The sequence below is a fragment of the Engystomops pustulosus genome, unplaced genomic scaffold, assembly GCF_040894005.1.
Source record: "Engystomops pustulosus unplaced genomic scaffold, aEngPut4.maternal MAT_SCAFFOLD_48, whole genome shotgun sequence".
Taxonomy (NCBI): domain Eukaryota; kingdom Metazoa; phylum Chordata; class Amphibia; order Anura; family Leptodactylidae; genus Engystomops; species Engystomops pustulosus.
In genome coordinates this window covers 726,353-752,110 of record NW_027284965.1, presented here as the reverse complement: position 1 = coordinate 752,110, position 25,758 = coordinate 726,353, and the positions used below count along the sequence as shown (strand labels likewise).

Here is a 25,758-nt window from a genome sequence, read left to right as displayed (position 1 = left end):
TAACTGCTGTCTGTATCTGGGGGATATAACTGCTCCCTGTATCTGAGGATATAACTGCTGCCTGTATCTGGTAAAATATAACTGCTGCCTGTATCTGGGGATATATAACTGCTCCCTGTATCTGGGGGATATAACTGCTGCCTGTATCGGGAGGATATAACTGCTGCCTGTATCTGGGGGGATATAACTGCTGTCTGTATCTGGGGGGATATAACTGCTGCCTGTATCTGGGGGATATAACTGCTGCCTGTATCTGGGGGTATAACTGCTGCCTGTATCTGGAGGATATAACTGCTCCCTGTATCTGGGGGATATAACTGCTGTCTGTATCTGGGGGATGTAACTGCTGCCTGTATCTGGGAGGATATAACTGCTGCCTCTATCTGGGGGGATATAACTGCTGCATGTATCTGGGGGGATATAACTGCTGCCTGTATCTGGGGGGATATAACTGCTGCCTGTATCTGGGGGGATATAACTGCTGCCTGTATCTGGGGGGATATAACTGCTGCCTGTATCTTGGGGATATAACTGCTGCCTGTATCGGGAGGATATAACTGCTCCCTGTATCTGGGGGATATAACTGCTGTCTGTATCTGAGGGGATATAACTGCTGTCTGTATCTGGGGGATATAACTGCTGCCTCTATCTGGGGGGATATAACTGCTCCCTGTATCTGGGGGATATAACTGCTGTCTGTATCTGGGGGGATATAACTGCTGCCGGTATCTGGTGAGATATAACTGCTCCCTGTATGTGGAGGATATAACTGCTTGCTGTATCTGGGAGGATATAACTGCTGCCTGTATCTGGAGGATATAACTGCTGCCTCTATCTGGGGGGATATAACTGCTCCCTGTATCTGGGGAGATATAACTGCTGCCTGTATCTGGGGAGATATAACTGCTGCCTGTATCTGGGATGATATAACTGCTGCCTGTATCTGGGGATATAACTGCTGCCTGTATCTGGGATGATATAACTGCTGCCTGTATCTGGGATGATATAACTGCTGCCTGTATCTGGGGAGATATAACTGCTGCCTGTATCTGGGATGATATAACTGCTGCCTGTATCTGGGATGATATAACTGCTGCCTGTATCTGGGGAGATATAACTGCTGCCTGTATCTGGGATGATATAACTGCTGCCTGTATCTGGGGATATAACTGCTGCCTGTATCTAGGGGGATATAACTGCTGCCTGTATCTGGAGGATATAACTGCTGCCTGTATCTGGGGGGATATAACTGCTGCCTGTATCTGGGGGGATATAACTGCTGCCTGTATCTGGGGGGATATAACTGCTGCCTGTATCTGGGGAGATATAACTGCTGCCTGTATCTGGGGGGATATAACTGCTGCCTGTATCTGGGGGGATATAACTGTTGCCTGTATCTGGAGGATATAACTTCTGCCTGTATCTGGGGATATAACTGCTGCCTGTATCTGGGGAGATATAACTGCTGCCTGTATCTGGGATGATATAACTGCTGCCTGTATCTGGGGATATAACTGCTGCCTGTATCTAGGGGGATATAACTGCTGCCTCTATCTGGGGGGATATAACTGCTCCCTGTATCTGGGGAGATATAACTGCTGCCTGTATCTGGGATGATATAACTGCTGCCTGTATCTGGGGAGATATAACTGCTGCCTGTATCTGGGGAGATATAACTGCTGCCTGTATCTGGGGGGATATAACTGCTGCCTGTATCTGGGGGGATATAACTGCTGCCTGTATCTGGGATGATATAACTGCTGCCTGTATCTGGGGGATATAACTGCTGCCTGTATCTGGGGGGATATAACTGCTGCCTGTATCTGGGGAGATATAACTGCTGCCTGTATCTGGGATGATATAACTGCTGCCTGTATCTGGGGGATATAACTGCTGCCTGTATCTGGGGGATATAACTGCTGCCTGTATCTGGGATGATATAACTGCTGCCTGTATCTGGGGATATAACTGCTGCCTGTATCTGGGGGGATATAACTGCTGCCTGTATCTGGGGGATATAACTGCTGCCTGTATCTGGGGGATATAACTGCTGCCTGTATCTGGGGGGATATAACTGCTGCCTGTATCTGGGGGGATATAACTGCTGCCTGTATCTGGGGATATAACTGCTGCCTGTATCTGGGGGGATATAACTGCTGCCTGTATCTGGAGGATATAACTGCTGCCTGTATCTGGGGGATATAACTGCTGCCTGTATCTGGAGGATATAACTGCTGCCTGTATCTGGGGGATATAACTGCTGCCTGTATCTGGGGGGATATAACTGCTGCCTGTATCTGGGAGGATATAACTGCTGCCTGTATCTGGGATGATATAACTGCTGCCTGTATCTGGGGGGATGTAACTGCTGCCTGTATCTGGGAGGATATAACTGCTGCCTGTATCTGGGGAGATATAACTGCTGCCTGTATCTGGGGAGATATAACTGCTGCCTGTATCTGGGCGATATAACTGCTGCCTGTATCTGGAGGATATAACTGCTGCCTGTATCCGGGGGATATAACTGCTGCCTGTATCCGGGGGATATAACTGCTGCCTGTATCTGGGGGATATAACTGCTGCCTGTATCTGGGGGATATAACTGCTGCCTGTATCTAGGGGGATATAACTGCTGCCTCTATCTGGGGGGATATAACTGCTCCCTGTATCTGGGGAGATATAACTGCTGCCTGTATCTGGGATGATATAACTGCTGCCTGTATCTGGGATGATATAACTGCTGCCTGTATCTGGGGAGATATAACTGCTGCCTGTATCTGGGATGATATAACTGCTGCCTGTATCTGGGGATATAACTGCTGCCTGTATCTGGAGGATATAACTGCTGCCTGTATCCGGGGGATATAACTGCTGCCTGTATCCGGGGGATATAACTGCTGCCTGTATCTGGGGGATATACCTGCTGCCTGTATCTGGAGGATATAACTGCTGCCTGTATCTGGAGGAAATAACTGCTGCCTGTATCTGGGCGATATAACTGCTGCCTGTATCTGGAGGATATAACTGCTGCCTGTATCCGGGGGATATAACTGCTGCCTGTATCCGGGGGACATAACTGCTGCCTGTATCTGGGGGATATAACTGCTGCCTGTATCTGGAGGATATAACTGCTGCCTGTATCTGGGGAGATATAACTGCTGCCTGTATCTGGGAGGATATAACTGCTGCCTGTATCTGGGGATATAACTGCTGCCTGTATCTGGGAGGATATAACTGCTGCCTGTATCTGGGGATATAACTGCTGCCTGTATCTGGGGGGATGTAACTGCTGCCTGTATCTGGGAGATATAACTGCTGCCTGTATCTGGGGGATATAACTGCTGCCTGTATCTGGGAGATATAACTGCTGCCTGTATCTGGGGGATATAACTGCTGCCTGTATCTGGAGGATATAACTGCTGCCTGTATCTGGGGGGATATAACTGCTGTCTGTATCTGGGGGAATATAACTGCTGCCTTTGTCTGGGGGGATATAACTGCTGCCTGTATCTGGAGGATATAACTGCTGCCTGTATCTGGGGGATATAACTGCTGCCTGTATCTAGGGGATATAACTGCTGCCTGTATCTGGGAGATATAACTGCTGCCTGCATCTGGAGGATATAACTGCTGCCTGTATCTGGGGGATATAACTGCTGCCTGTATCTGGAGGATATAACTGCTGCCTGTATCTGGGGGATATAACTGCTGCCTGTATCTGGGGGATATAACTGCTGCCTGTATCTGGAGGATATAACTGCTGCCTGTATCTGGGGGATATAACTGCTGCCTGTATCTAGGGGATATAACTGCTGCCTGTATCTGAGGAGATATAACTGCTGCCTGTATCTGGGGAGATATAACTGCTGCCTGTATCTGGGGGATATAACTGCTGCCTGTATCTGGGGGGATATAACTGCTGTCTGTATCTGGGGGGATGTAACTGCTGCCTGTATCTGGGCGATATAACTGCTGCCTGTATCTGGGGGGATATAACTGCTGCCTGTATCTGGAGGATATAACTGCTGCCTGTATCCGGGGGATATAACTGCTGTCTGTATCTGGGGATATAACTGCTGCCTGTATCTAGGGGATATAACTGCTGCCTGTATCTGGGGAGATATAACTGCTGCCTGTATCTGGGGGGATATAACTGCTGCCTGTATCTGGGGGGATATAACTGCTGCCTGTATCTGGGGGTATAACTGCTGCCTGTATCTGGGGGATATAACTGCTGCCTGTATCTGGGAGATATAACTGCTGCCTGTATCTGGGGGGATATAACTGCTGCCTGTATCTGGAGGGATATAACTGCTGCCTGTATCTGGGGGATATAACTGCTGCCTGTATCTGGAGGATATAACTGCTGCCTGAATCTGGAGGATATAACTGCTGCCTGTATCTGGGGGATATAACTGCTGCCTGTATCTAGGGGATATAACTGCTGCCTGTATCTGGGAGATATAACTGCTGCCTGTATCTGGAGGATATAACTGCTGCCTGTATCTGGGAGGATATAACTGCTGCCTGTATCTGGGGGATATAACTGCTGCCTGTATCTGGAGGATATAACTGCTGCCTGTATCTGGAGGGATATAACTGCTGCCTGTATCTGGAGGATATAACTGCTGCCTGTATCTGGGGGATATAACTGCTGCCTGTATCTAGGGGATATAACTGCTGCCTGTATCTGGGAGATATAACTGCTGCCTGTATCTGGGGGGATATACCTGCTGCCTGTATCTGGGGGATATAACTGCTGCCTGTATCTGGAGGATATAACTGCTGCCTGTATCTGGGGGATATAACTGCTGCCTGTATCTGGAGGATATAACTGCTGCCTGTATCTGGGAGGATATAACTGCCGCCTGTATCTGGGAGGATATAACTGCCGCCTGTATCTGGGGGATATAACTGCTGCCTGTATCTGGAGGATATAACTGCTGCCTGTATCGGGAGGATATAACTGCTCCCTGTATCTGGGAGGATATAACTGCTGCCTGTATCTGGGAGGATATAACTGCTGCCTGTATCTGGGAGGATATAACTGCTGCCTCTATCTGGGGGGATATAACTGCTGCCTCTATCTGGGGGGATATAATTGCTGCCTGTATCTGGGAGGATATAACTGCTGCCTCTATCTGGAGGATATAACTGCTGCCTGTATCTGGGGGATATAACTGCTGCCTGTATCTGGGGGGATATAACTGCTGCCTGTATCTGGGGGATATAACTGCTGTATGTATCTGGAGGATATAACTGCTGCCTGTATCTGGAGGGATATAACTGCTGCCTGTATCTGGAGGGATATAACTGCTGCCTGTATCTGGAGGATATAACTGCTGCCTGTATCTGGGGGATATAACTGCTGCCTCTATCTGGAGGATATAACTGCTGCCTGTATCTGGGGATATAACTGCTCCCTGTATCTGGGGGATATAACTGCTGCCTGTATCTGGAGGATATAACTGCTGCCTGTATCTGGGAGGATATAACTGCTGCCTGTATCTGGAGGGATATAACTGCTGCCTGTATCTGGAGGATATAACTGCTGCCTGTATCTGGAGGATATAACTGCTGCCTGTATCTGGGAGGATATAACTGCTGCCTGTATCTGGAGGGATATAACTGCTGCCTGTATCTGGAGGATATAACTGCTGCCTGTATCTGGAGGATATAACTGCTGCCTGTACGTCTTTTCCGGTGCTGCTTCATTATGGTTATGGTCCTTGCAGAATTTGTGTCAATGAGGATAATGGAATGAATTTTGAAAGACTCACGGTGTGTAGGATTTTGGCCATTCCCAGTTTTTATCATTACTTTTCCCTTTTAGTTCTTTTCCAACCCAGAAATCTTCTTTTTGCTCGGATATAAACGTCTGAAAGTGACAATTACAAAGAAGATGAGATAAAGAAACATGGAGCAACATGAAGCGTCCTGCAGCCTGATCCTGATGTGTGATTGGTGCAGGAGATGTCAGGTGTCAGTCTGTGCCGCCCACAATGCTCCCCTACAACCAGACCAGCCTAATGCTCCAAGCCCCTCCCCCTGCTCTGAGTGAATGCTGTTGTATTCCACCACAAGTTGGCTACAGCTTTTTCTTGAGTAAGTGAGTTGAGTGACTTCTGCCTATTCTGCACATTCATCTGTAATAAAGCCGTTACCTTCAGTTCCGTATCTTCGGATTGTACCACCACCAGGGAGGAGCCTTTGTTTATACATTCCCAATGACTCGTGTACCAATTTTCTTTATCATTTGAAAAGAATAAACATTTTCTTCCAAACTGTTTCCAATTTTCAGGGCAGAAACCTAAAGAAAATGGAAAGAGATTACAATCTCCACACAGACACATCAATCCAATCTACATACACAAAAGAAGGGAACGGCACTGCATGAAATGTTTAAGTGTAGTGCGGCCAGGTGCACCCAATTGGACACCATTTAGAGGTTTGGGTCCCCCACCCACACTCCTTCTCCCTCCCTCCCCCCGCCTGGCCTACCTCATCTACCTACTTTTCTTGTGCTCTGGTACCATACCGATTTTTTATTTGGCGCCACTGTGAGGTATTGTATAACACTACGACATCTTGATTTCCAGGACCTTACATGCATTCAATATAGTAGTAGGGGGTTACTAGAAGGGCTTTGGAGCTAGTGGTGGGGGTTTTCCCTGGGTTTGGGACCAGGTGCCCTCTCCCAGTGTGAGTTATTGTGCCATTGTGTCACATTTTTTATTGTTTTTATCATTGTGGTGTCTTCATTGTTATCTTTTTGATATGGATTATTTAAATAAAGCATTTATTGTATAGGCCAGTGTTTGTGCATCCCCTTTTGTTTCTTTGTTCATAAATCAATCCAATCTGACATCATCCCGTCTTGTAACTGTCAGAGATTACTCTGCCCAAGAGCTGACAATCTAGGAGTAATGGAAGTGTTTGGGCAGCACTTGATCTCAGCACTGATTGGCTGAGGAGGATGTGTGGGGCAGGAAGAGCCGGAGCGGGATAATGATGTTGTTCTGTGTTTTTTTTTACATTTGCAAAAATAAACTGATGGTTTAACCCCTTGCGTCCGGTTTTCAACTTTGTGACCAGGCCATAAATTTTTTCGAATTTGGAAAAACAACTTTGACAAAGTCTGTTAACCCTTTAAGTGTTTTACAGAGATTTATACAACATGGAAGTGCAACTTAGAAACTGTAATTTTTTTAGGAAAATATATTTTTTAGGACAAAAATTACACATTTACAATGGATTAAATGATGAAATGTGCTGCAAAGGTCAATTCCTCTAAAGCGTAACAATCCCCCGTCTGTGACACTGAACACTCGCAGCAGATTTGTCACGATGGGGGTCGGAGGCTGATCACAGAGAGAGACGGACGCTTCAGAGTGAGCTCCCGCGGCTAAGGTCCTATCAATTTAGCTGCTTACCCGGCGAAAATATGGGGAAATCCGGAGACCAACTTGGCACCCCGAGATTGAAGAAAACAGAGGGGGACCTTGATACGTTCCTGAAAAAGCGCTTCTATCTGTCCCCCAGCTATGGCGCGCAAGATGGCGCTGGACATGCTGCCAGACCCTGAGACGGCCGAGGAATCAGAAGCCGAAGCCTCTCAACAGCCGGAGACCCACCGAGAGAATCTGAGAGAATCAAACCCATTTCATGCTCTTTCCTTACACGCTCCTTCAAGCCATGTCACCTGTAATGAAAGAGCTGGCTGATATTAAAACAGAGCTCCGCCATATTGGACAGAGAGAGCAGGAATTGGAAGCTAATCGGGAGGCCGTCATTAACTTTAACTCGGCGCTTAGGCCCAGCTTAGAGCACCCAATAATCCATTCATCCTCCTAGAAGATCAAGAGAATAGGAACAGGAGGAAAAATGGAAGATTTAAGGGGACGCCAGAACTGATTACCCATGAAGAACTACCAACAGCGGCAAAAGAAATGCATCCATCCATACTTGGGAAGGAGAGGGCACAAGATATACAGATAGAAGGCATACACAGGGCCCTGCGTCCAATCCCCAAACACGATGAGCCACCAAGAGAAGTTATATGCGGTCTCCTATCTTATGTGGACACAGCGGCCATATTAAAAGCAGCAAGAAATAAAGAGATGAGAAGATTTCCCTATTCCAGGACATTTCATCAGCTACCCTCAATAAGAGAAGGATGAGAACACCTCATACAGATTAACCTCCACACAATAATATTCTATTTAGATGACTATTCCCATTTGGAATGACATTTCAGAGAGGTGGAAAGCGAAGCACAATACGACAACCCGAAGACCTGACTGGGCATGGGGAATTTTGGACATAGAGCCATTGGACAGAACTTCCTGGTCTGCAGTACCGGAACAGTTTCTGGATTTGCCATCACTTCCTACAACTGAGCCATGGAACACGACACCAAAAGGGAAACCCCCAAAAAGGAAGAAGCCCACAGGATGAGATCCTATGGACTAACAGACGCTATCTGCAGGCAAATCTGCCCAATGCCTTCACCTATAGATTGCTCCCTATTTCAGATGAATGGAGCCTACGACCAGATAAAGTTTAGCACATCAGAGTTCGAATCTGTTAAAGTTTAGTCAGCAGAACTTCAAAGCTCCACACCAGTAGCATATTATTATTAGTAACTCTCCCACTCCCAAAGGGTTCCCAATCTGCTCAACCCAATCAGAACACAACCCCCACCTGACCCCATCTCAGCAAACCCAATATCATAGGCTACTAACCGCAATTTTCCCCTCTATAGATACACCCCATACAAGTAACCACGGGAACCTTATAAAATAGAGGACCTATTGGCCATAGCCACCGATCAGGGATACTCTACCCACCCCCCATAAACTTTCCCCCCTCTTTTCGTCCTGTAACTAAGAAAGATTACTTATTCTGCCTCTCAGTGACGAAAAGCAGTGATTCAAACAATCCCCCATGTTACCGGAGTATAACACTCCAAAGACATGTATGCTAATTACATGTCAGTATTGTTTTTCTAATTGTTTATGTTTTCTGTACAGATCCAATTCCAATCCGTCTCGAGAGATCCGCATCTCCGCCAAAAAAGAGCTAACTATGAGTCACATTGGTATGCAGCAACACGATAACAAGTAAATGGCTACAGTAACCGTTACAAGGGTCAAGGGCCTAAATACACCACAGAAGAGTCTCAGGTCTTCACCCTATGGTGTAAGTCCCAAACCGACATATGCTATCTGCAAGAAACTCATTTCAAACGCACAAAAATACCAAAGCTACCTACATACATTATCAGAGGTGGTTCCATAGCACTTGTGAAAAGGCAGCAGGAGGGGTTACAATAGCCATAGCCAAGAAAATACCGTTTGAACATAGAGCCTCCTTTCAGGATAGCGAAGGAAGATTACTTTTTATTAATGGTCTTTTAGACAACACTAGAGTCACTTTGGCCAATCTGTATGCACCAAACACCGGCCAGGTGGACTGGCTGATAGAGACTTTAGACAAGTTACAAAACTTTGCAGACGGTATAATTATCGCAAGAGGAGACATAAATATAGCCTTACACCCTACCTTAGACTCCTCAAAAGGAACTTCGGCCCACTCCCAAAAAACCTTACCCAAACTACACAAAACTCAGCAAAAAAATGGCAATCAAACCCTCCATTAAAGATTTCACCATTTACTCATCAGTCCACGACTCTTTACAAAGACTAGATTATACACTCACCGGCCACTTTATTAGGTACACCTGTCCAACTGCTCGTTAACACTTAATTTCTAATCAGCCAATCACATGGCGGCAACTCAGTGCATTTAGGCATGTAGACGTGGTCAAGACAATCTCCTGCAGTTCTCCCGAGCATCAGTATGGGGAAGAGAGGTGATTTGTGGCCTGTGAACGTGGCATGGCTGTTGGTGCCAGAAGGGCTGGTCTGAGTATTTCAGAAACTGCTGATCTACTGGGATTTTCACGCACAACCATCTCTAGGGTTTACAGAGAATGGTCCGAAAAAGAAAAAGCATCCAGTGAGCGGCAGTTCTGTGGGCGGAAATGCCTTGTTGATGCCAGAGGTCAGAGGAGAATGGGCAGACTGGTTCGAGCTGATAGAAAGGCAACAGTGACTCAAATCGCCACCCGTTACAACCAAGGTAGGCAGAAGAGCATCTCTGAACGCACAGTACGTCCTACTTTGAGGCAGATAGGCTACAGCAGCAGAAGACCACACCGGGTGCCACTCCTTTCAGCTAAGAACAGGAAACTGAGGCTACAATTTGCACAAGCTCATCGAAATTGGACAGTAGAAGATTGGAAAAACGTTGCCTGGTCTGATGAGTCTCGATTTCTGCTGCGACATTCGGATGGTAGGGTCAGAATTTGGTACAACAACATGAAAGCATGGATCCATCCTGCCTTGTATCAGCGGCTCAGGCTGGTGGTGGTGGTGTCATGGATCCATCCTGCCTTGTATCAGCGGCTCAGGCTGGTGGTGGTGGTGTCATGGGGTGGGGAATATTTTCTTGGCACTCTTTGGGCCCCTTGGTAACGCCACAGCCTACCTGAGTATTGTTGCTGCCCATGTCCATCCCTTTATGAGCACAATGTACCCTGTAACATCTGATGGCTACTTTCAGCAGGATAATGCGCCATGTCATAAAGCTGGAAGCATCTCAGACTGGTTTCTTGAACATGACAATGAGGTCACTGGACACAAATGGCCTCCACAGTCACCAGATCTCAATCCAATAGAGCATCTTTGGGATGTGGTGGAACGGGAGATTCGCATCATGGATGTGCAGCCGACAAATCTGCGGCAACTGTGTGATGTCATCATGTCACTATGGAGCAAAATCTCTGAGGAGCTTCCAGCACCTTGTTGTATCTATGGCACGAAGAATTGAGGCAGTTCTGAAGGCAAAAGGGGGTCCAACCCGTTACTAGCATGGTGTACCTAATAAAGTGGCCGGTGAGTGTATATTTCTACCTAGCTCCTCCCTACCAGTGGTACGTGCAATAGACATAGGAGTGAGATCGCTCTCAGATCATGCACCAGTCATAGCTCAATTAATAATAGGATCTCTGCCGCGCCCCCAAGGGAAATGGCGACTGAATGAGACCCTCTTAGACTCTGATGAACAAATAGAGGAAACGAAAAAGAAGTTGCTATCCTTTGCTCATAATTCCCCAGACAACACCTCAATTCCACTAACGTGGGAAGCGCATAAGATGTTCATAAAAGGTGAACTCATGGCCCTCGGAGCCAGTTCATAAAAAAAGCCAAGTAATCTCTGTTTTGTAGGAACTCATAACCATCAGGAAACAATTGAAAGACTGCCTCAACCTAAAGGCAGCCAAAAACTACACTATGCCCATGGAGACAGAGGCAATAAACTGATGGCAAAACTTCTGCATAAACAGAGATCTAACCAATACATCAAGTCATAACCAAAACAGACCAATCATCAACCAGTGACACCAGGGAAATTGCTAAAGAATTCCAAAATTTCTACACAACACTATAATAATATCCCACCCTACACATCCACAGATGGCTCTGACCCAATAGCCAAAATAAGATACAACTTCCATCCCTAAATGCCTCAGAGACCGAGGAACTGAACTGGAAGTTCGGAAAATGATAAATTCCTTACCTTTACATAAAAGTCCTGGAGCAGGCGGTCTACCAGCTTCATACTATAAAAAGTTCACAGATGTTTTACTCCCCCACCTAAGCCCTCCGCTCCGCAGCTAAACTCCCGAAACAAGCATTAGAGGCCACAATAACAGTGGTTCACAAAGAGGGCAAAGACCCAGAAAATTGTGGAAGCCATCGCCCCATTTCTTTACTCAACCTTGATGTAAAGATTTGGGCAAAAATCCTTTCACAAAGAATGAATGAACTGCTGGCCAGACTTCTCCACCAGGATCAAGCCGCAGGGGAACCAGAACTCCTGTAAAGTCACCCACTGGTCCTTCTTGGCACGGATGCTGAAAAGGCCTTCGATAGAATAAGCTGGATATATATGTTTGAAACATTGTGAAAGTTCGGATTCCCTGACCCTTTTATAGTTGCAGTCCAATCGTTATGTATCCATCCTAGCGCCAGCATTAAAGTTAATGGCACTTATTTAGAATCCTTTAACATACAAAATGGAAGCAGACAGGGGCCCACTCTCCCCTCCCCTATTTATCCTAGTAATAGAAACCCTGCTCCAAACTCTCAGAGAATGCCCCCAGATACAAGGAATCAAAGTAGCTCAATGCCGCTCTATTAATGAGGATCACAAACCCAAGCACGGCGTTCCCCCACATCTTTCAAATTATGGAGGAATTCACACAATTATCCAATTTCAGGGTAAACTTCAGCAAGTCTGAAGCACTAAACATATCAGCACCTACATCCCAAATTAGACACCTCCAAAACGCATTTCCAGTTAAATGGCAATCTACCAAAATCACATACCTAGGAATTTATATCCCTCCTACCACCTACCTCTACAAAGATAATTTCCAACCTTTACTAGCCCAAATAGACCAACAACTAAAAACCCTAGGAGCACCCTTCACGTCTTGGTTGGGTAGGAAGCCCAAACTCTTATATCAGATGCAGACGGTCCCCACACACTTATCCCAGACTTTCTTTACGTCTATTAGATCATCATTCAGTAAATTCCTATGGAAGGGAGGCGGCTCCAGATTATCTTATAATAGGATGACACATCCCCAAAAGAGGGAGGAATAGGACTCCCAGACCCCAGAAAGTACCTCAGGAGATGGATACAATTAAACAACAAGGCAGCAAACATCTTAGGGACGGACATAGAACACTCACTGCTCTCACCACCCAGGATAGCGTGGGCATTGGATACGACCTCCACTGCACGCCAAAGTCTTATTAATGAGATTTCCAAAGGGACCCTTCTAGTAGCAAGACAATGGGGGTCATTTACTAAGGGCCCGATTCGCGTTTTCCCGACGTGTTACCCGAATATTTCCGATTTGCACCGATTGTACCTGAATTGCCCCGGGATTTTGGCGCACGCGATCGGATTGTGGCGCATCGGCGCCGGCATGCACGCAACGGAAATCGGGGGGCGTGGCCGAACGAAAACCCAACGTATTCGGAAAAACCGCCGCATTTAAAAACCGAAAAAGTGTCGCTTGGGAAGCGCTTACCTTCACCTGGTCCGAGGTGGTGCATTCCGGCGCGTTGAGATTATTTGGACGGCGGAGGAACTACCTTCATAAATCCCGGCTGGACCCGAATCCTGTGCAGAGAATGCGCCGCTGGATCGCGAATGGACCGGGTAAGTAAATCTGCCCCAATATGCCCTAAACCCAACACTCTCTCACCAGCCATGCCAGTCAACCTGCTCCCACATATAGGCAGTAAAAGTGAGAAACCTAACCTGGAGCCTGGGAAGCCCTGAGGCACATGTACACCAAGGCCTGTCAGAACACCCTGATGAACAATTACATTTCCTAAATGGTGTCCTCCCCAACATTCACTTATTACATAAACTAAATATCTCACGGCCCGGCAAATAGCGATGATAACTAAAACCAAAACTGAACTAAATTGGATAGAAGAACGAATCTTAAACACTACCCCCCCCATCCCCCCAAGACATCTACTGTCCAAATTCTACCATAAATTGGTAACTACAGAACAACAAGGCGTAAGACCAGCCTTTATTCTGGCTTGGGAGCATGAATTAAACACCACTCTCTCTGAAAGCGATATCCGCAAAGTACTGAATAACTCCCATGGCTTCTCGAGGTGCATGAAATTCCAAGAAAATTCTTATAAGATATTAACAAGATGGTAAAGGACACCTGCAGTCCTCAGACGGATGGGCCTATTGCCGCACAGCAAATGTTGGAGATGCAACTTAAATGGTGCCTCCCACCTTCACACATTCTGGACACGCCCCCAGATTGAGCCATTTTGGGTAAAAATCTCACGTACCATCAAAAACATCACTGATCTAAATATAAAACTAACCCCGGAATCAGTACAATGGTGGTTACCAAACAAAACCTGGTGTCCCAAGAAAAACCACCTTCCCACAACTATGGTACAAGCCGCTAGAACCTTATACCACTGCATTGGCTAAGTAAACCCCCCCCCCCCCCAATAATAGATCAATGGCGAGACAGGAAGAGCCAGGAACATAAACATAATGGGGGTCATTTACTAAGGGCCGGAATCGCGTTTTCCCGACGTGTTACCCGAATATTTCCGATTTGCGCCGATTGTACCTGAATTGCCCCGGGATTGTGTCGCACGCGATCGGATTGTGGCGCATCGGCGCCGGCATGCGCGCGACGGAAATCGGGGGGCGTGGCCGAACGAAAACCCGACGTATTCGGAAAAACCGCCGCATTTAAAAACCGAAAAAGTGTCGCTTGGGGACCGCTTACCTTCACCTGGTCCGAGGTGGTGCATTCCGGCGCGTGGAGATGATTTTCAGCGCAGCAGCGCCACCTGGTGGACGGCGGAGGAACTGCCTTCATGAATCCCGGCCGGACCCGAATCCAGAGCAGAGAACGCGCCGCTGGATCGCGAATGGGCCGGGTAAGTAAATCTGCCCCATTGGGGCAAATTTACTTACCCGGCCCATTCGCGATCCAGCGGCGCGTTCTCTGCTCTGGATTCGGGTCCGGCCGGGATTCATGAAGGCAGTTCCTCCGCCGTCCACCAGGTGGCGCTGCTGCGCTGAAAATCATCTCCACGCGCCGGAATGCACCACCTCGGACCAGGTGAAGGTAAGCGGTCACCAAGCGACACTTTTTCGGGTTTTAAATGCGGCGGTTTTTCCGAATACGTCGGGTTTTCGTTCGGCCACGCCCCCCGATTTCCGTCGCGCGCATGCCGGCGCCGATGCGCCACAATCCGATCGCGTGCGACACAATCCCGGGGCAATTCAGGTACAATCGGCGCAAATCGGAAATATTCGGGTAACACGTCGGGAAAACGCGATTCGGGCCCTTAGTAAATGACCCCCAATGTCTTATCTTTATTCTCTGGTCACTGCGATTGCAGTGTTTTTATTATCAGTTTTACAGAACAATATTGGGGAACATTTATTTGAGTGTCGCCAACTTTTCAGAGCAGAACTTCTGTATATTTCTGCAGACAGATCTGGATCAGGGCTTGTCTATTGTGAAAAACACACTTCACACGTAACAGAACTTTTTAATTGTTTTTTAGAACATTTTTGTTGGGGAATTTGATGAAAACTTTGGTTTGTTTTTATGTCGTTCGCCGCGCAGGTTCAGTGTTGCTTTACATTTATTTTACTGATTGTTAATGTGGTTTATTAGGGACTTTTCCTTTTTATATTCATTTATTTACTATAAACAGGTTTGAACTTTATTTTTTTGATTTATTCAGACTTGGGCTTCAACAATCATCTGATCACAAGCCCGAAAACAAATGTATTACAGCGTGTAATGTAAGTAACTGAGCGGCAGACGCTGGTGCTGATGCTGGTGCTGACATTGGATCTGACGTAGGTGCTGGTGCTGACATTGGATCTGACGTAGGTGCTGGTGCTGACATTGGATCTGACGTAGGTGCTGGTGCTGCCATTGGATCTGACGTAGGTGCTGGTGCTGACATTGGATCTGACGCTGGTGCTGGTGCTGACACTGGTGCTGACATTGGATCTGACGTAGGTGCTGGTGCTGCCATTGGATCTGACGTAGGTGCTGGTGCTGACATTGGATCTGACGCTGGTGCTGGTGCTGACACTGGTGCAGACATTGGATCTGACGTAGGTGCTGGTGCTGACATTGGATCTGACGTAGGTGCTGGTGCAGACATTGGATCTGACGTAGGTGCTGGTGCTGACATTGGATCTGACGTAGGTGCTGGTGCAGACATTGGATCTGACGTAGGTGCTGGTGCTGACATTGGATCTGACGTAGGTGCTGGTGCTGACATTGGATCTGACGTAGGTGCTGGTGCAGACATTGAATCTGACGTAGGTGCTGGTGCTGACATTGGATCTGACGCTGGTGCTGACATTGGATCTGACGCTGGTGCTGGTGCTGACACTGGTGCAGACATTGGATCTGACGTAGGTGCTGGTGCTGACATTGGATCTGACGCTGGTGCTGATGCTGACGCTGACATTGGTGCAGACACTGGTGCTGAAGGAAGGATTGGATCCCAAATGAGCTTGCTGAGGGATCCAATCCACAGGGGAACTTGTAGAATCCCCTTATACAGTCATCGGTGTTAGATGAGGGACATATAACTTTGTTTCTCAGCCTCATCAGCAAAAAAACTGTCAATAGCTTCGCGATCAAGCGGCGCGTTCTCAGCGGTGGATTCGGGTCCGGCTGGGATTCACTAAGGTAGTTCCTCCGACGTCCACCAGGTGGCGCTGCTGCGCTGAAGAGCATCGGAACGCACTCAAATACACCGGCCTATCCTGGATTAAGGTAAGTGCAAGCTCCGCAACACTTTTGTTTTTTTAAATGCGGCGGCTTTTCAGAATCCGTCAGGTTTTCGTTCGGCCACGCCCCCCGATTTCCATCGCGTGCATGCTAGCGCCGATGCGTCAAAATCCAATCGCGTGCGCCAAAAACCCGGGGCAATACAGGGAAAATCGGCGTAAATCGGAAATATTCGGGTAACACGTCGGGAAAACGCGAATTGGGCCCTTAGTAAATGACCCCCAAAGCGTCCGATATCCTGCATGTGTCGCTTGCCCGCTCAGGTCCCCGCAGTTCACCGTCTTCTTCCTGGTGCATGTAAGTGCATTGTGGGTGTATAATGCGCTGTGCGGGGAGTCACTAAGATCATGCACCCGATATCCTGCATGTGTCGCTTCCCCGTTCAGGTCCCTGGAGTTCACCTTCTTCTTCCTGGTGCATGTAAGTGCATTGTCCGTGTATAATGTGCTGTGCGGGAGTCACTAAGATCCTGCGCCCGATATCCTGCATGTGTCACTTCCCCGCTCAGGTCCCCGGAGTTCACCTTCTTCTTCCTGGTGCATGTAAGTGCATTGTCCGTGTATAATGCGCTGTGCGAGGAGTCACTAAGATCCTGCGCCCGATATCCTGCATGTGTCGCTTGCCCGCTCAGGTCCCCGCAGTTCACCGTCTTCTTCCTGGTGCATGTAAGTGCATTGTGGGTGTATAATGCGCTGTGCGGGGAGTCACTAAGATCATGCACCCGATATCCTGCATGTGTCGCTTCCCCGTTCAGGTCCCTGGAGTTCACCTTCTTCTTCCTGGTGCATGTAAGTGCATTGTCCGTGTATAATGTGCTGTGCGGGAGTCACTAAGATCCTGCGCCCGATATCCTGCATGTGTCACTTCCCCGCTCAGGTCCCCGGAGTTCACCTTCTTCTTCCTGGTGCATGTAAGTGCATTGTCCGTGTATAATGCGCTGTGCGAGGAGTCACTAAGATCCTGCGCCCGATATCCTGCATGTGTCGCTTCCACGCTCAGGTCCCCGGAGTTCACCTTCTTCTTCCTGGTGCATGTAAGTGCATTGTCCGTGTATAATGCGCTGTGCGAGGAGTCACTAAGATCCTGCGCCCGATATCCTGCATGTGTCGCTTCCCCGCTCAGGTCCCCGGAGTTCACCTTCTTCTTCCTGGTGCATGTAAGTGCATTGTCCGTGTATAATGCGCTGTGCGGGGAGTCACTAAGATCCTGCGCCCAATATCCTGCATGTGTCGCTTCAACGCTCAGGTCCCCGAAGTTCACCTTCTTCTTCCTGGTGCATGTAAGTGCATTGTCCGTGTATAATGCGCTGTGCGGGGAGTCACTAGGATCCTGCACCGATATCCTGCATGTGTCGCTTCCCTGCTCAGGTCCCCGGAGTTCTCCTTCTTCCTGGTGCATGTAAGTGCATTGTCCGTGTATAATGCGCTGTGCGGGGAGTCACTAAGATCCTGCGCCCAATATCCTGCATGTGTCACTTCCCCGCTCAGGTCCCCGGAGTTCACCTTCTTCTTTCTGGTGCATGTAAGTGCATTGTCCGTGTATAATGCGCTGTGCGGGGAGTCACTAAGATCCTGCACCCGATATCCTGCATGTGTCGCTTCCCTGCTCAGGTCCCCGGAGTTCTCCTTCTTCTTCCTGGTGCATGTAAGTGCATTGTCCGTGTATAATGCGCTGTGCGGGGAGTCACTAAGATCATGCACCCTATATCCTGCATGTGTCGCTTCTCCGCTCAGGTCCCCGGAGTTCACCTTCTTCTTCCTGGTGCATGTAAGTGCATTGTCCGTGTATAATGCGCTGTGCGTCGAGAGTCACTAAGATCCTGCACCCGATATCCTGCATGTGTCGCTTCCCCGCTCAGGTCACCGGAGTTCACCTTCTTCTTCCTGGTGCATGTAAGTACATTGTCCGTGTATAATGCGCTGTGCAGGGAGTCACTAAGATCCTGCCCCCGATATCCTGCATGTGTCACTTCCCTGCTCAGGTCCCTGGAGTTCTCCTTCTTCTTCCTGGTGCATGTAAGTGCATTGTCCGTGTATAATGCGCTGTGCGGGGAGTCACTAAGATCGTGCGCCCGATATCCTGCATGTGTCTCTTCCCCGCTCAGGTCCCTGGAGTTCACCTTCTTCCTGGTGCATGTAAGTGCATTGTCCGTGTATAATGCGCTGTGCGTCGAGAGTCACTAAGATCCTGCACCCGATATCCTGCATGTGTCGCTTCCCCGCTCAGGTCCCCGGAGTTCACCTTCTTCTTCCTGGTGCATGTAAGTGCATTGTCCATGTATAATGCGCTGTGCGGGGAGTCACTAATATCCTGCGCCCGATATCCTGCATGTGTTGCTTCCCCGCTCAGGTCCCCGGAGTTCACCTTCTTCCTCCTGGTGCATGTAAGTACATTGTCCGTGTATAATGCGCTGTGCGGGGAGTCACTAAGATCCTGCACCCGATATCCTGCATGTGTTGCTTCCCCACTCAGGTCCCCGGAGTTCACCTTCTTCTTCCTGGTGCATGTAAGTGCATTGTCTGTGTATAATGTGCTGTGCGGGGAGAGTCACTAAGATCCTGCACCCGATATCCTGCATGTGTCTCTTCCCCGCTCAGATCCCCGGAGTTCACCTTCTTCTTCCTGGTGCATGTAAGTGCATTGTCTGTGTATAATGCACTGTGCGGGGAGTCACTAAGATCCTGCACCCGATATCCTGCATGTGTTGCTTCCCCACTCAGGTCCCTGGAGTTCACCTTCTTCTTCCTGGTGCATGTAAGTGCATTGTCCGTGTATAATGCGCTGTGCAGGGAGTCACTAAGATACTGTCCCCGATATCCTGCATGTGTCGCTTCCCCGCTCAGGTCCCCGGAGTTCACCTTCTTCTTCCTGGTGCATGTAAGTGTATTGTCCGTGTATAATGTGCTGTGCGGGGAGTCACTAAGATCCTGCGCCTGATATCCTGCATGTGTCGCTTCCCCGCTCAGGTCCCTGGAGTTCACCTTCTTCTTCCTGGTGCATGTAAGTGCATTGTCCGTGTATAATGCGCTGTGCGGGGAGTCACTAAGATCCTGCGCCCGATATCCTGCATGTCTCACTTCTCCGCTCAGGTCCCCGGAGTTCACTTTCTTCTTCCTGGAGCATGTAAGTGCATTGTCCGTGAATAATGCGCTGTGCGGGGAGTCACTAAGATCCTGCGCCCGATATCCTGCATGTGTTGCTTCCCTGCTCAGGTCCCTGGAGTTCACCTTCTTCTTCCTGGTGCATGTAAGTGCATTGTCCGTGTATAATGTGCTGTGCGGGGAGTCACTAAGATCCTGCGCCCGATATCCTGCATGTGTCGCTTCCCCGCTCAGGTCCCTGGAGTTCACCTTCTTCTTCCTGGTGCATGTAAGTGCATTGTCCGTGTATAATGCGCTGTGCGAGGAGTCACTAAGATCCTGCGCCCGATATCCTGCATGTGTCACTTCCCCGCTCAGGTACCTGGAGTTCACCTTCTTCTTCCTGGTGCATGTAAGTGCATTGTCCGTGTATAATGCGCTGTGCGGGGAGTCACTGAGACCCTGCCCCCGATAACCTGCATGTGTCGCTTCCCCACTCAGGTCCCCGGAGTTCACCTTCTTCTTCCTGGTGCATGTAAGTGCATTGTCCGTGTATAATGCGCTGTGCGGGGAGTCACTAAGATCCTGCCCTGATATCCTGCATGTGTCGCTTCCCCGCTCAGGTCCCTGGAGTTCACCTTCTTCTTCCTGGTGCATGTAAGTGCATTGTCCGTGTATAATGGGCTGTGCGGGGAATCACTAAGATCCTGCACCCGATATCCTGCATGTGTCACTTCCCCGCTCAGGTCCCCGGAGTTCACCTTCTTCTTCCTGGTACATGTAAGTGCATTGTCCGTGTATAATGCGCTGTGCGGGGAGTCACTAAGATCCTGCACCCAATATCCTGCATGTGTCACTTCCCCGCTCAGGTCCCCGGAGTTTACCTTCTTCTTCCTGGTGCATGTAAGTGCATTGTCCGTGTATAATGCGCTGTGCGGGGAGTCACTAAGATACTGTCCCCGATATCCTGCATGTGTCGCTTCCCCGCTCAGGTCCCCGGAGTTTACCTTCTTCTTCCTGGTGCATGTAAGTGCATTGTCCGTGTATAATGCGCTGTGCAGGGAGTCAATAAGATCCTGCACCCGATATCCTGCATGTGTCGCTTCCCCGCTCAGGTCCCTGGAGTTCACCTTCTTTTTCCTGGTGCATGTAAGTGCATTGTCCGTGTATAATGCGCTGTGCGGGGAGTCACTGAGATCCTGCCCCCGATATCCTGCATGTGTCGCTTCCCCGCTCAGGTCCCCGGAGTTCACCTTCTTCTTCCTGGTGCATGTAAGTGCATTGTCTGTGTATAATGCGCTGTGCGGGGAGTCACTGAGATCCTGCCCCCGATATCCTGCATGTGTCGCTTCCCCACTCAGGTCCCCGGAGTTTACCTTCATCTTCCTGGTGCATGTAAGTGCTTGATCTCGCGACACAATTTGTCGCATGGAGGAAGCGCAGCTGACCCACAATCCGATCATGTGCGACAGAATTCCAGCGCAGACTCCTGTTAAATACCTGTCCGAGCCGTGCAAATCCCGAAAACAGTGCAAAGTCTGACGAAAGTGCAGCGCGACCCTTAGTGAATAAGCCCCAATGTGACATTTCATCAGTTTGTGATTTACCGCTCATCTGGGAGACGACCTCCTTCAGACGCTCCTCAGCTTCTTCCTGCTTCGCCAGGGACTGCAGTAATGAAGTGTTGAGGGCTCTGATATCCACATCCAACCTCTCCCTCTCATCCGCACATGTCAGGACCTGCGTCTGACTCTGCCGTAAGGTCTTATTAAGCCTCAGGACCTTCTCCTCCTTCTCCTCCTGACATGTTTGGAGCCGCGCTGCCGAGTCCTGCTCCTTCCTCTGAAGCCGCTGGTTGTGATTTACAGAAAGTTCATGGAGCTGATGGGACAAGTCCATGTCTGGAAATGAATGGAAGCTCCATAAATGATCAGAGACACGAGGGGCAGATCTATCATCTCTATCATCTCTATCATCTCTATCATCTCTATCATCTCTATCATCTCACTCCCATTCCCTCGGCAGAAGTAACATTTTCACAAAATGATCTGATTATAACAATAGATTCCCCAGGATACAGAATAATGATTCACTCCTCGGTCTCATCCCCCGGGGCTCCTTCCTGGACCTATTAGTATACTATGTACTGTGACACCTCCCTCTGTACTGTGACACCTCCCTCTGTACTGTGACACATCCCCCTGTACTGTGACACCTCCCTCTGTACTGTGACACCTCCCTCTGTACTGTGACACCTCCCTCTGTACTGTGACGCCTCCCTCTGTACTGTGACACCTCCCTCTGTACTGTGACACCTCCCTCTGTACTGTGACACCTCCCTCTGTACTGTGACGCCTCCCTCTGTACTGTGACGCCTCCCTCTGTACTGTGACGCCTCCCTCTGTACTGTGACACCTCCCTCTGTACTGTGACACCTCCCTCTGTACTGTGACACATCCCCCTGTACTGTGACACCTCCCTCTGTACTGTGACACCTCCCTCTGTACTGTGACACCTCCCTCTGTACTGTGACGCCTCCCTCTGTACTGTGACACCTCCCTCTGTACTGTGACACCTCCCTCTGTACTGTGACGCATCCCCCTGTACTGTGACACCTCCCTCTGTACTGTGACACCTCCCTCTGTACTGTGACACCTCCCTCTGTACTGTGACACCTCCCTCTGTACTGTGACACCTCCCTCTGTACTGTGACACCTCCCTCTGTACTGTGACGCATCCCTCTGTACTGTGACACCTCCCTCTGTACTGTGACACCTCCCTCTGTACTGTGACACCTCCCTCTGTACTGTGACGCACCCCTCTGTACTGTGACACCTCCCTCTGTACTGTGACGCCTCCCTCTGTACTGTGACACCTCCCTCTGTACTGTGACGCATCCCCCTGTACTGTGACGCATCCCTCTGTACTGTGACGCATCCCTCTGTACTGTGACACCTCCCTCTGTACTGTGACACCTCCCTCTGTACTGTGACACCTCCCTCTGTACTGTGACACATCCCTCTGTACTGTGACACCTCCCTCTGTACTGTGACGCATCCCTCTGTACTGTGACGCCTCCCTCTGTACTGTGACGCATCCCTCTGTACTGTGACACCTCCCTCTGTACTGTGACACCTCCCTCTGTACTGTGACACATCCCTCTGTACTGTGACACCTCCCTCTGTACTGTGACACCTCCCTCTGTACTGTGACACATCCCTCTGTACTGTGACACCTCCCTCTGTACTGTGACACCTCCCTCTGTACTGTGACGCCTCCCTCTGTACTGTGACACCTCCCTCTGTACTGTGACACCTCCCTCTGTACTGTGACACATCCCTCTGTACTGTGACGCCTCCCTCTGTACTGTGACGCATCCCTCTGTACTGTGACACCTCCCTCTGTACTGTGACACCTCCCTCTGTACTGTGACACCTCCCTCTGTACTGTGACACCTCCTCTGTACTGTGACACCTCCCTCTGTACTGTGACACCTCCCTCTGTACTGTGACACCTCCCTCTGTACTGTGACGCCTCCCTCTGTACTGTGACGCCTCCCTCTGTACTGTGACGCCTCCCTCTGTACTGTGACACCTCCCTCTGTACTGTGACACCTCCCTCTGTACTGTGACACCTCCCTCTGTACTGTGACACCTCCCTCTGTACTGTGACACCTCCCTCTGTACTGTGACGCCTCCCTCTGTACTGTGACGCCTCCCTCTGTACTGTGACGCCTCCCTCTGTACTGTGACGCCTCCCTCTGTACTGTGACGCCTCCCTCTGTACTGTGACGCCTCCCTCTGTACTGTGACACCTCCCTCTGTACTGTGACACCTCCCTCTGTACTGTGACACCTCCCTCTGTACTGTGACGCCTCCCTCTGTACTGTGACGCCTCCCTCTGTACTGTGACGCCTCCCTCTGTACTGTGACGCCTCCCTCTGTACTGTGACGCCTCCCTCTGTACTGTGACGCCTCCCTCTGTACTGTGACACCTCCCTCTGTACTGTGACACCTCCCTCTGTACTGTGACACCTCCCTCTGTACTGTGACACCTCCCTCTGTACTGTGACGCATCCCTCTGTACTGTGACACCTCCCTCTGTACTGTGACACCTCCCTCTGTACTGTGACACCTCCCTCTGTACTGTGACACCTCCCTCTGTACTGTGACACCTCCCTCTGTACTGTGACGCCTCCCTCTGTACTGTGACGCCTCCCTCTGTACTGTGACGCCTCCCTCTGTACTGTGACGCCTCCCTCTGTACTGTGACACATCCCTCTGTACTGTGACGCATCCCTCTGTACTGTGACACCTCCCTCTGTACTGTGACACCTCCCTCTGTACTGTGACACCTCCCTCTGTACTGTGACACATCCCTCTGTACTGTGACACCTCCCTCTGTACTGTGACACCTCCCTCTGTACTGTGACACCTCCCTCTGTACTGTGACACGGCTGCGCTCCTCATACATCACTTACACTTCACTGTGAGTCCGATGGTGGAGGCCAATAACACGAGGGATATCAGGAGGAGGAGCAGCGACGGGAGAGGAGCCCAGGCCCGAAATCCTAATGGAGACAGAGAACAGATAGTGACGTCGTCTGCAGGTAAGTGGTCCTGGAATGTCCTCTGCTTCGCCCTGTAGCGTCTCCTCCAGGTTATCTTCACCTTCTTACCCGTCTAATGTCACGCACCCCGCAGCCCTCACTAACACAGACACAATGGGGGTTATTCACTTTCTTTCTCCGGGTTTCCCAAATATTTCCGATTTGCGTCATCTTTCCCTGAATTGCCCTGGGTTGTGGCAATCGGATTGTGGCGCATCGGACCCGCATGCATGCGACGGAAATCGGGGGCGTGGCCGTCGGAAGACCCAACAGATTCGGAAAAAAACGCGGAAAACTGCCCATTGGGGCAGATTTACTTACCCGGTCCAGTCGCTGATTCAGGTCCGGCCGGGATTCATTAAGGTAGTGCGCCCGATGTCCACTAGGTGTCGCTGCTGCACTGAAGTCCGCCGGAGTTCACGTCCTATTCCTGGTGCAGGTAAGCGCGTGTCAAGCAGCACTTTTTTTTAAAATTCTGCGGTTTTTCCAAATCCGTTGGGTTTTACGACGGCACCGCCCCCCCGTTTTCCGTTACATGCATGCCGGCGCCAATGTGCCACAATCCGATCGCGTGCACCAAAAACCCGGGGCAATTCAGGGAAAGTCAGCGCAAATCGGAAATATTCGGGAAACCTGACGAAAAAAAGCAAATTGGGCCCTTAGTAAATGAGCCCCAATGACTTCTACTCAATCCTCAATCCTTCTCCATTCTAGGACGGACATGATAGTCATATGTTACCCTAACACCAAGAAGCCTGGCACTAGGACCCAGAGACAATGGCCCCAAACAAAGGAGGATTGAAGGAAAAAGCAAGACAGAGAACTGAGCAAACAAGAACAACAAAGCTCAGAAACCGAACTCTAATACAAAAGAGCGAACATCCCTGAAACCAGAAAACTAACATGCGAGACACATGTGGAAGCGAAGCTCGACCTAGGACCTGGACGTAGGACCTGGACGTAGGACCTGGACTTAGGACCTGGACTTAGGACCTGGACGTAGGACCTGGACGTAGGACCTGGACGTAGGACCTGGACGTAGGACCTGGACTTAGGACCTGGACTTAGGACCTGGACTTAGGACCTGGACGTAGGACCTGGACGTAGGACCTGGACGTAGGACCTGGACGTAGGACCTGGACTTAGGACCTGGACTTAGGACCTGGAATATGTACAAGGAGGCCGGAGCTCAGGAAGCAGCACCAGGTGCAGATTAACATTCACAAACCTTTTCCCACATAAATCCATGAAGGAAATCTGCTTCATTTCTGCATTTTCAGGGGAAAAAAAAAAGTGCCATGTATCAATGCAGACACAATAATCTCCAGTGCCACTCCAGAGACTCCTTCATACACCTCTCCCTCTCACTGAGCAGTATATAGAGTAAAGCTACGGGGGGTGGGGGGGGGTAAGTAACTGATTGTGATCTCCTCCAGGATCGCTGCGTCCGTGACCTCCTCGCTGGTGACTGAGCAGTAGAATAGTGAGTAAAGCTCTGGTGAGACTCCTGCAGTCATCTCCTCCAATCCCTTCTCCTCACTGAAGGTTGATCTGAGCAGACCGAGGAGACGACCGATTACAGGATAGAAGCATCGTCCTCACATAAGATT

General features: G+C 49.5%; 1 protein-coding gene across 1 annotated transcript in view; it reads right to left on the bottom strand.

Annotated features, from left to right (window-relative positions):
* LOC140106882 (uncharacterized) overlaps positions 1-25,414 on the bottom strand; it is a 47,542-nt gene extending 22,128 nt beyond the window's left edge. The window contains exons 1-7 of the mRNA XM_072131506.1: positions 25,377-25,414; positions 25,090-25,193; positions 24,863-24,994; positions 24,020-24,148; positions 21,147-21,440; positions 6,165-6,310; positions 5,781-5,878 (exon numbers count right to left, since the gene is read on the bottom strand). Of these exons, the coding sequence (XP_071987607.1) occupies positions 5,781-5,878; positions 6,165-6,310; positions 21,147-21,440; positions 24,020-24,148; positions 24,863-24,994; positions 25,090-25,193; positions 25,377-25,414 (941 nt within the window). The remainder of the gene's footprint in view (positions 1-5,780; positions 5,879-6,164; positions 6,311-21,146; positions 21,441-24,019; positions 24,149-24,862; positions 24,995-25,089; positions 25,194-25,376) is intronic.
* Between the last annotated feature and the right edge of the window lie 344 nt (positions 25,415-25,758).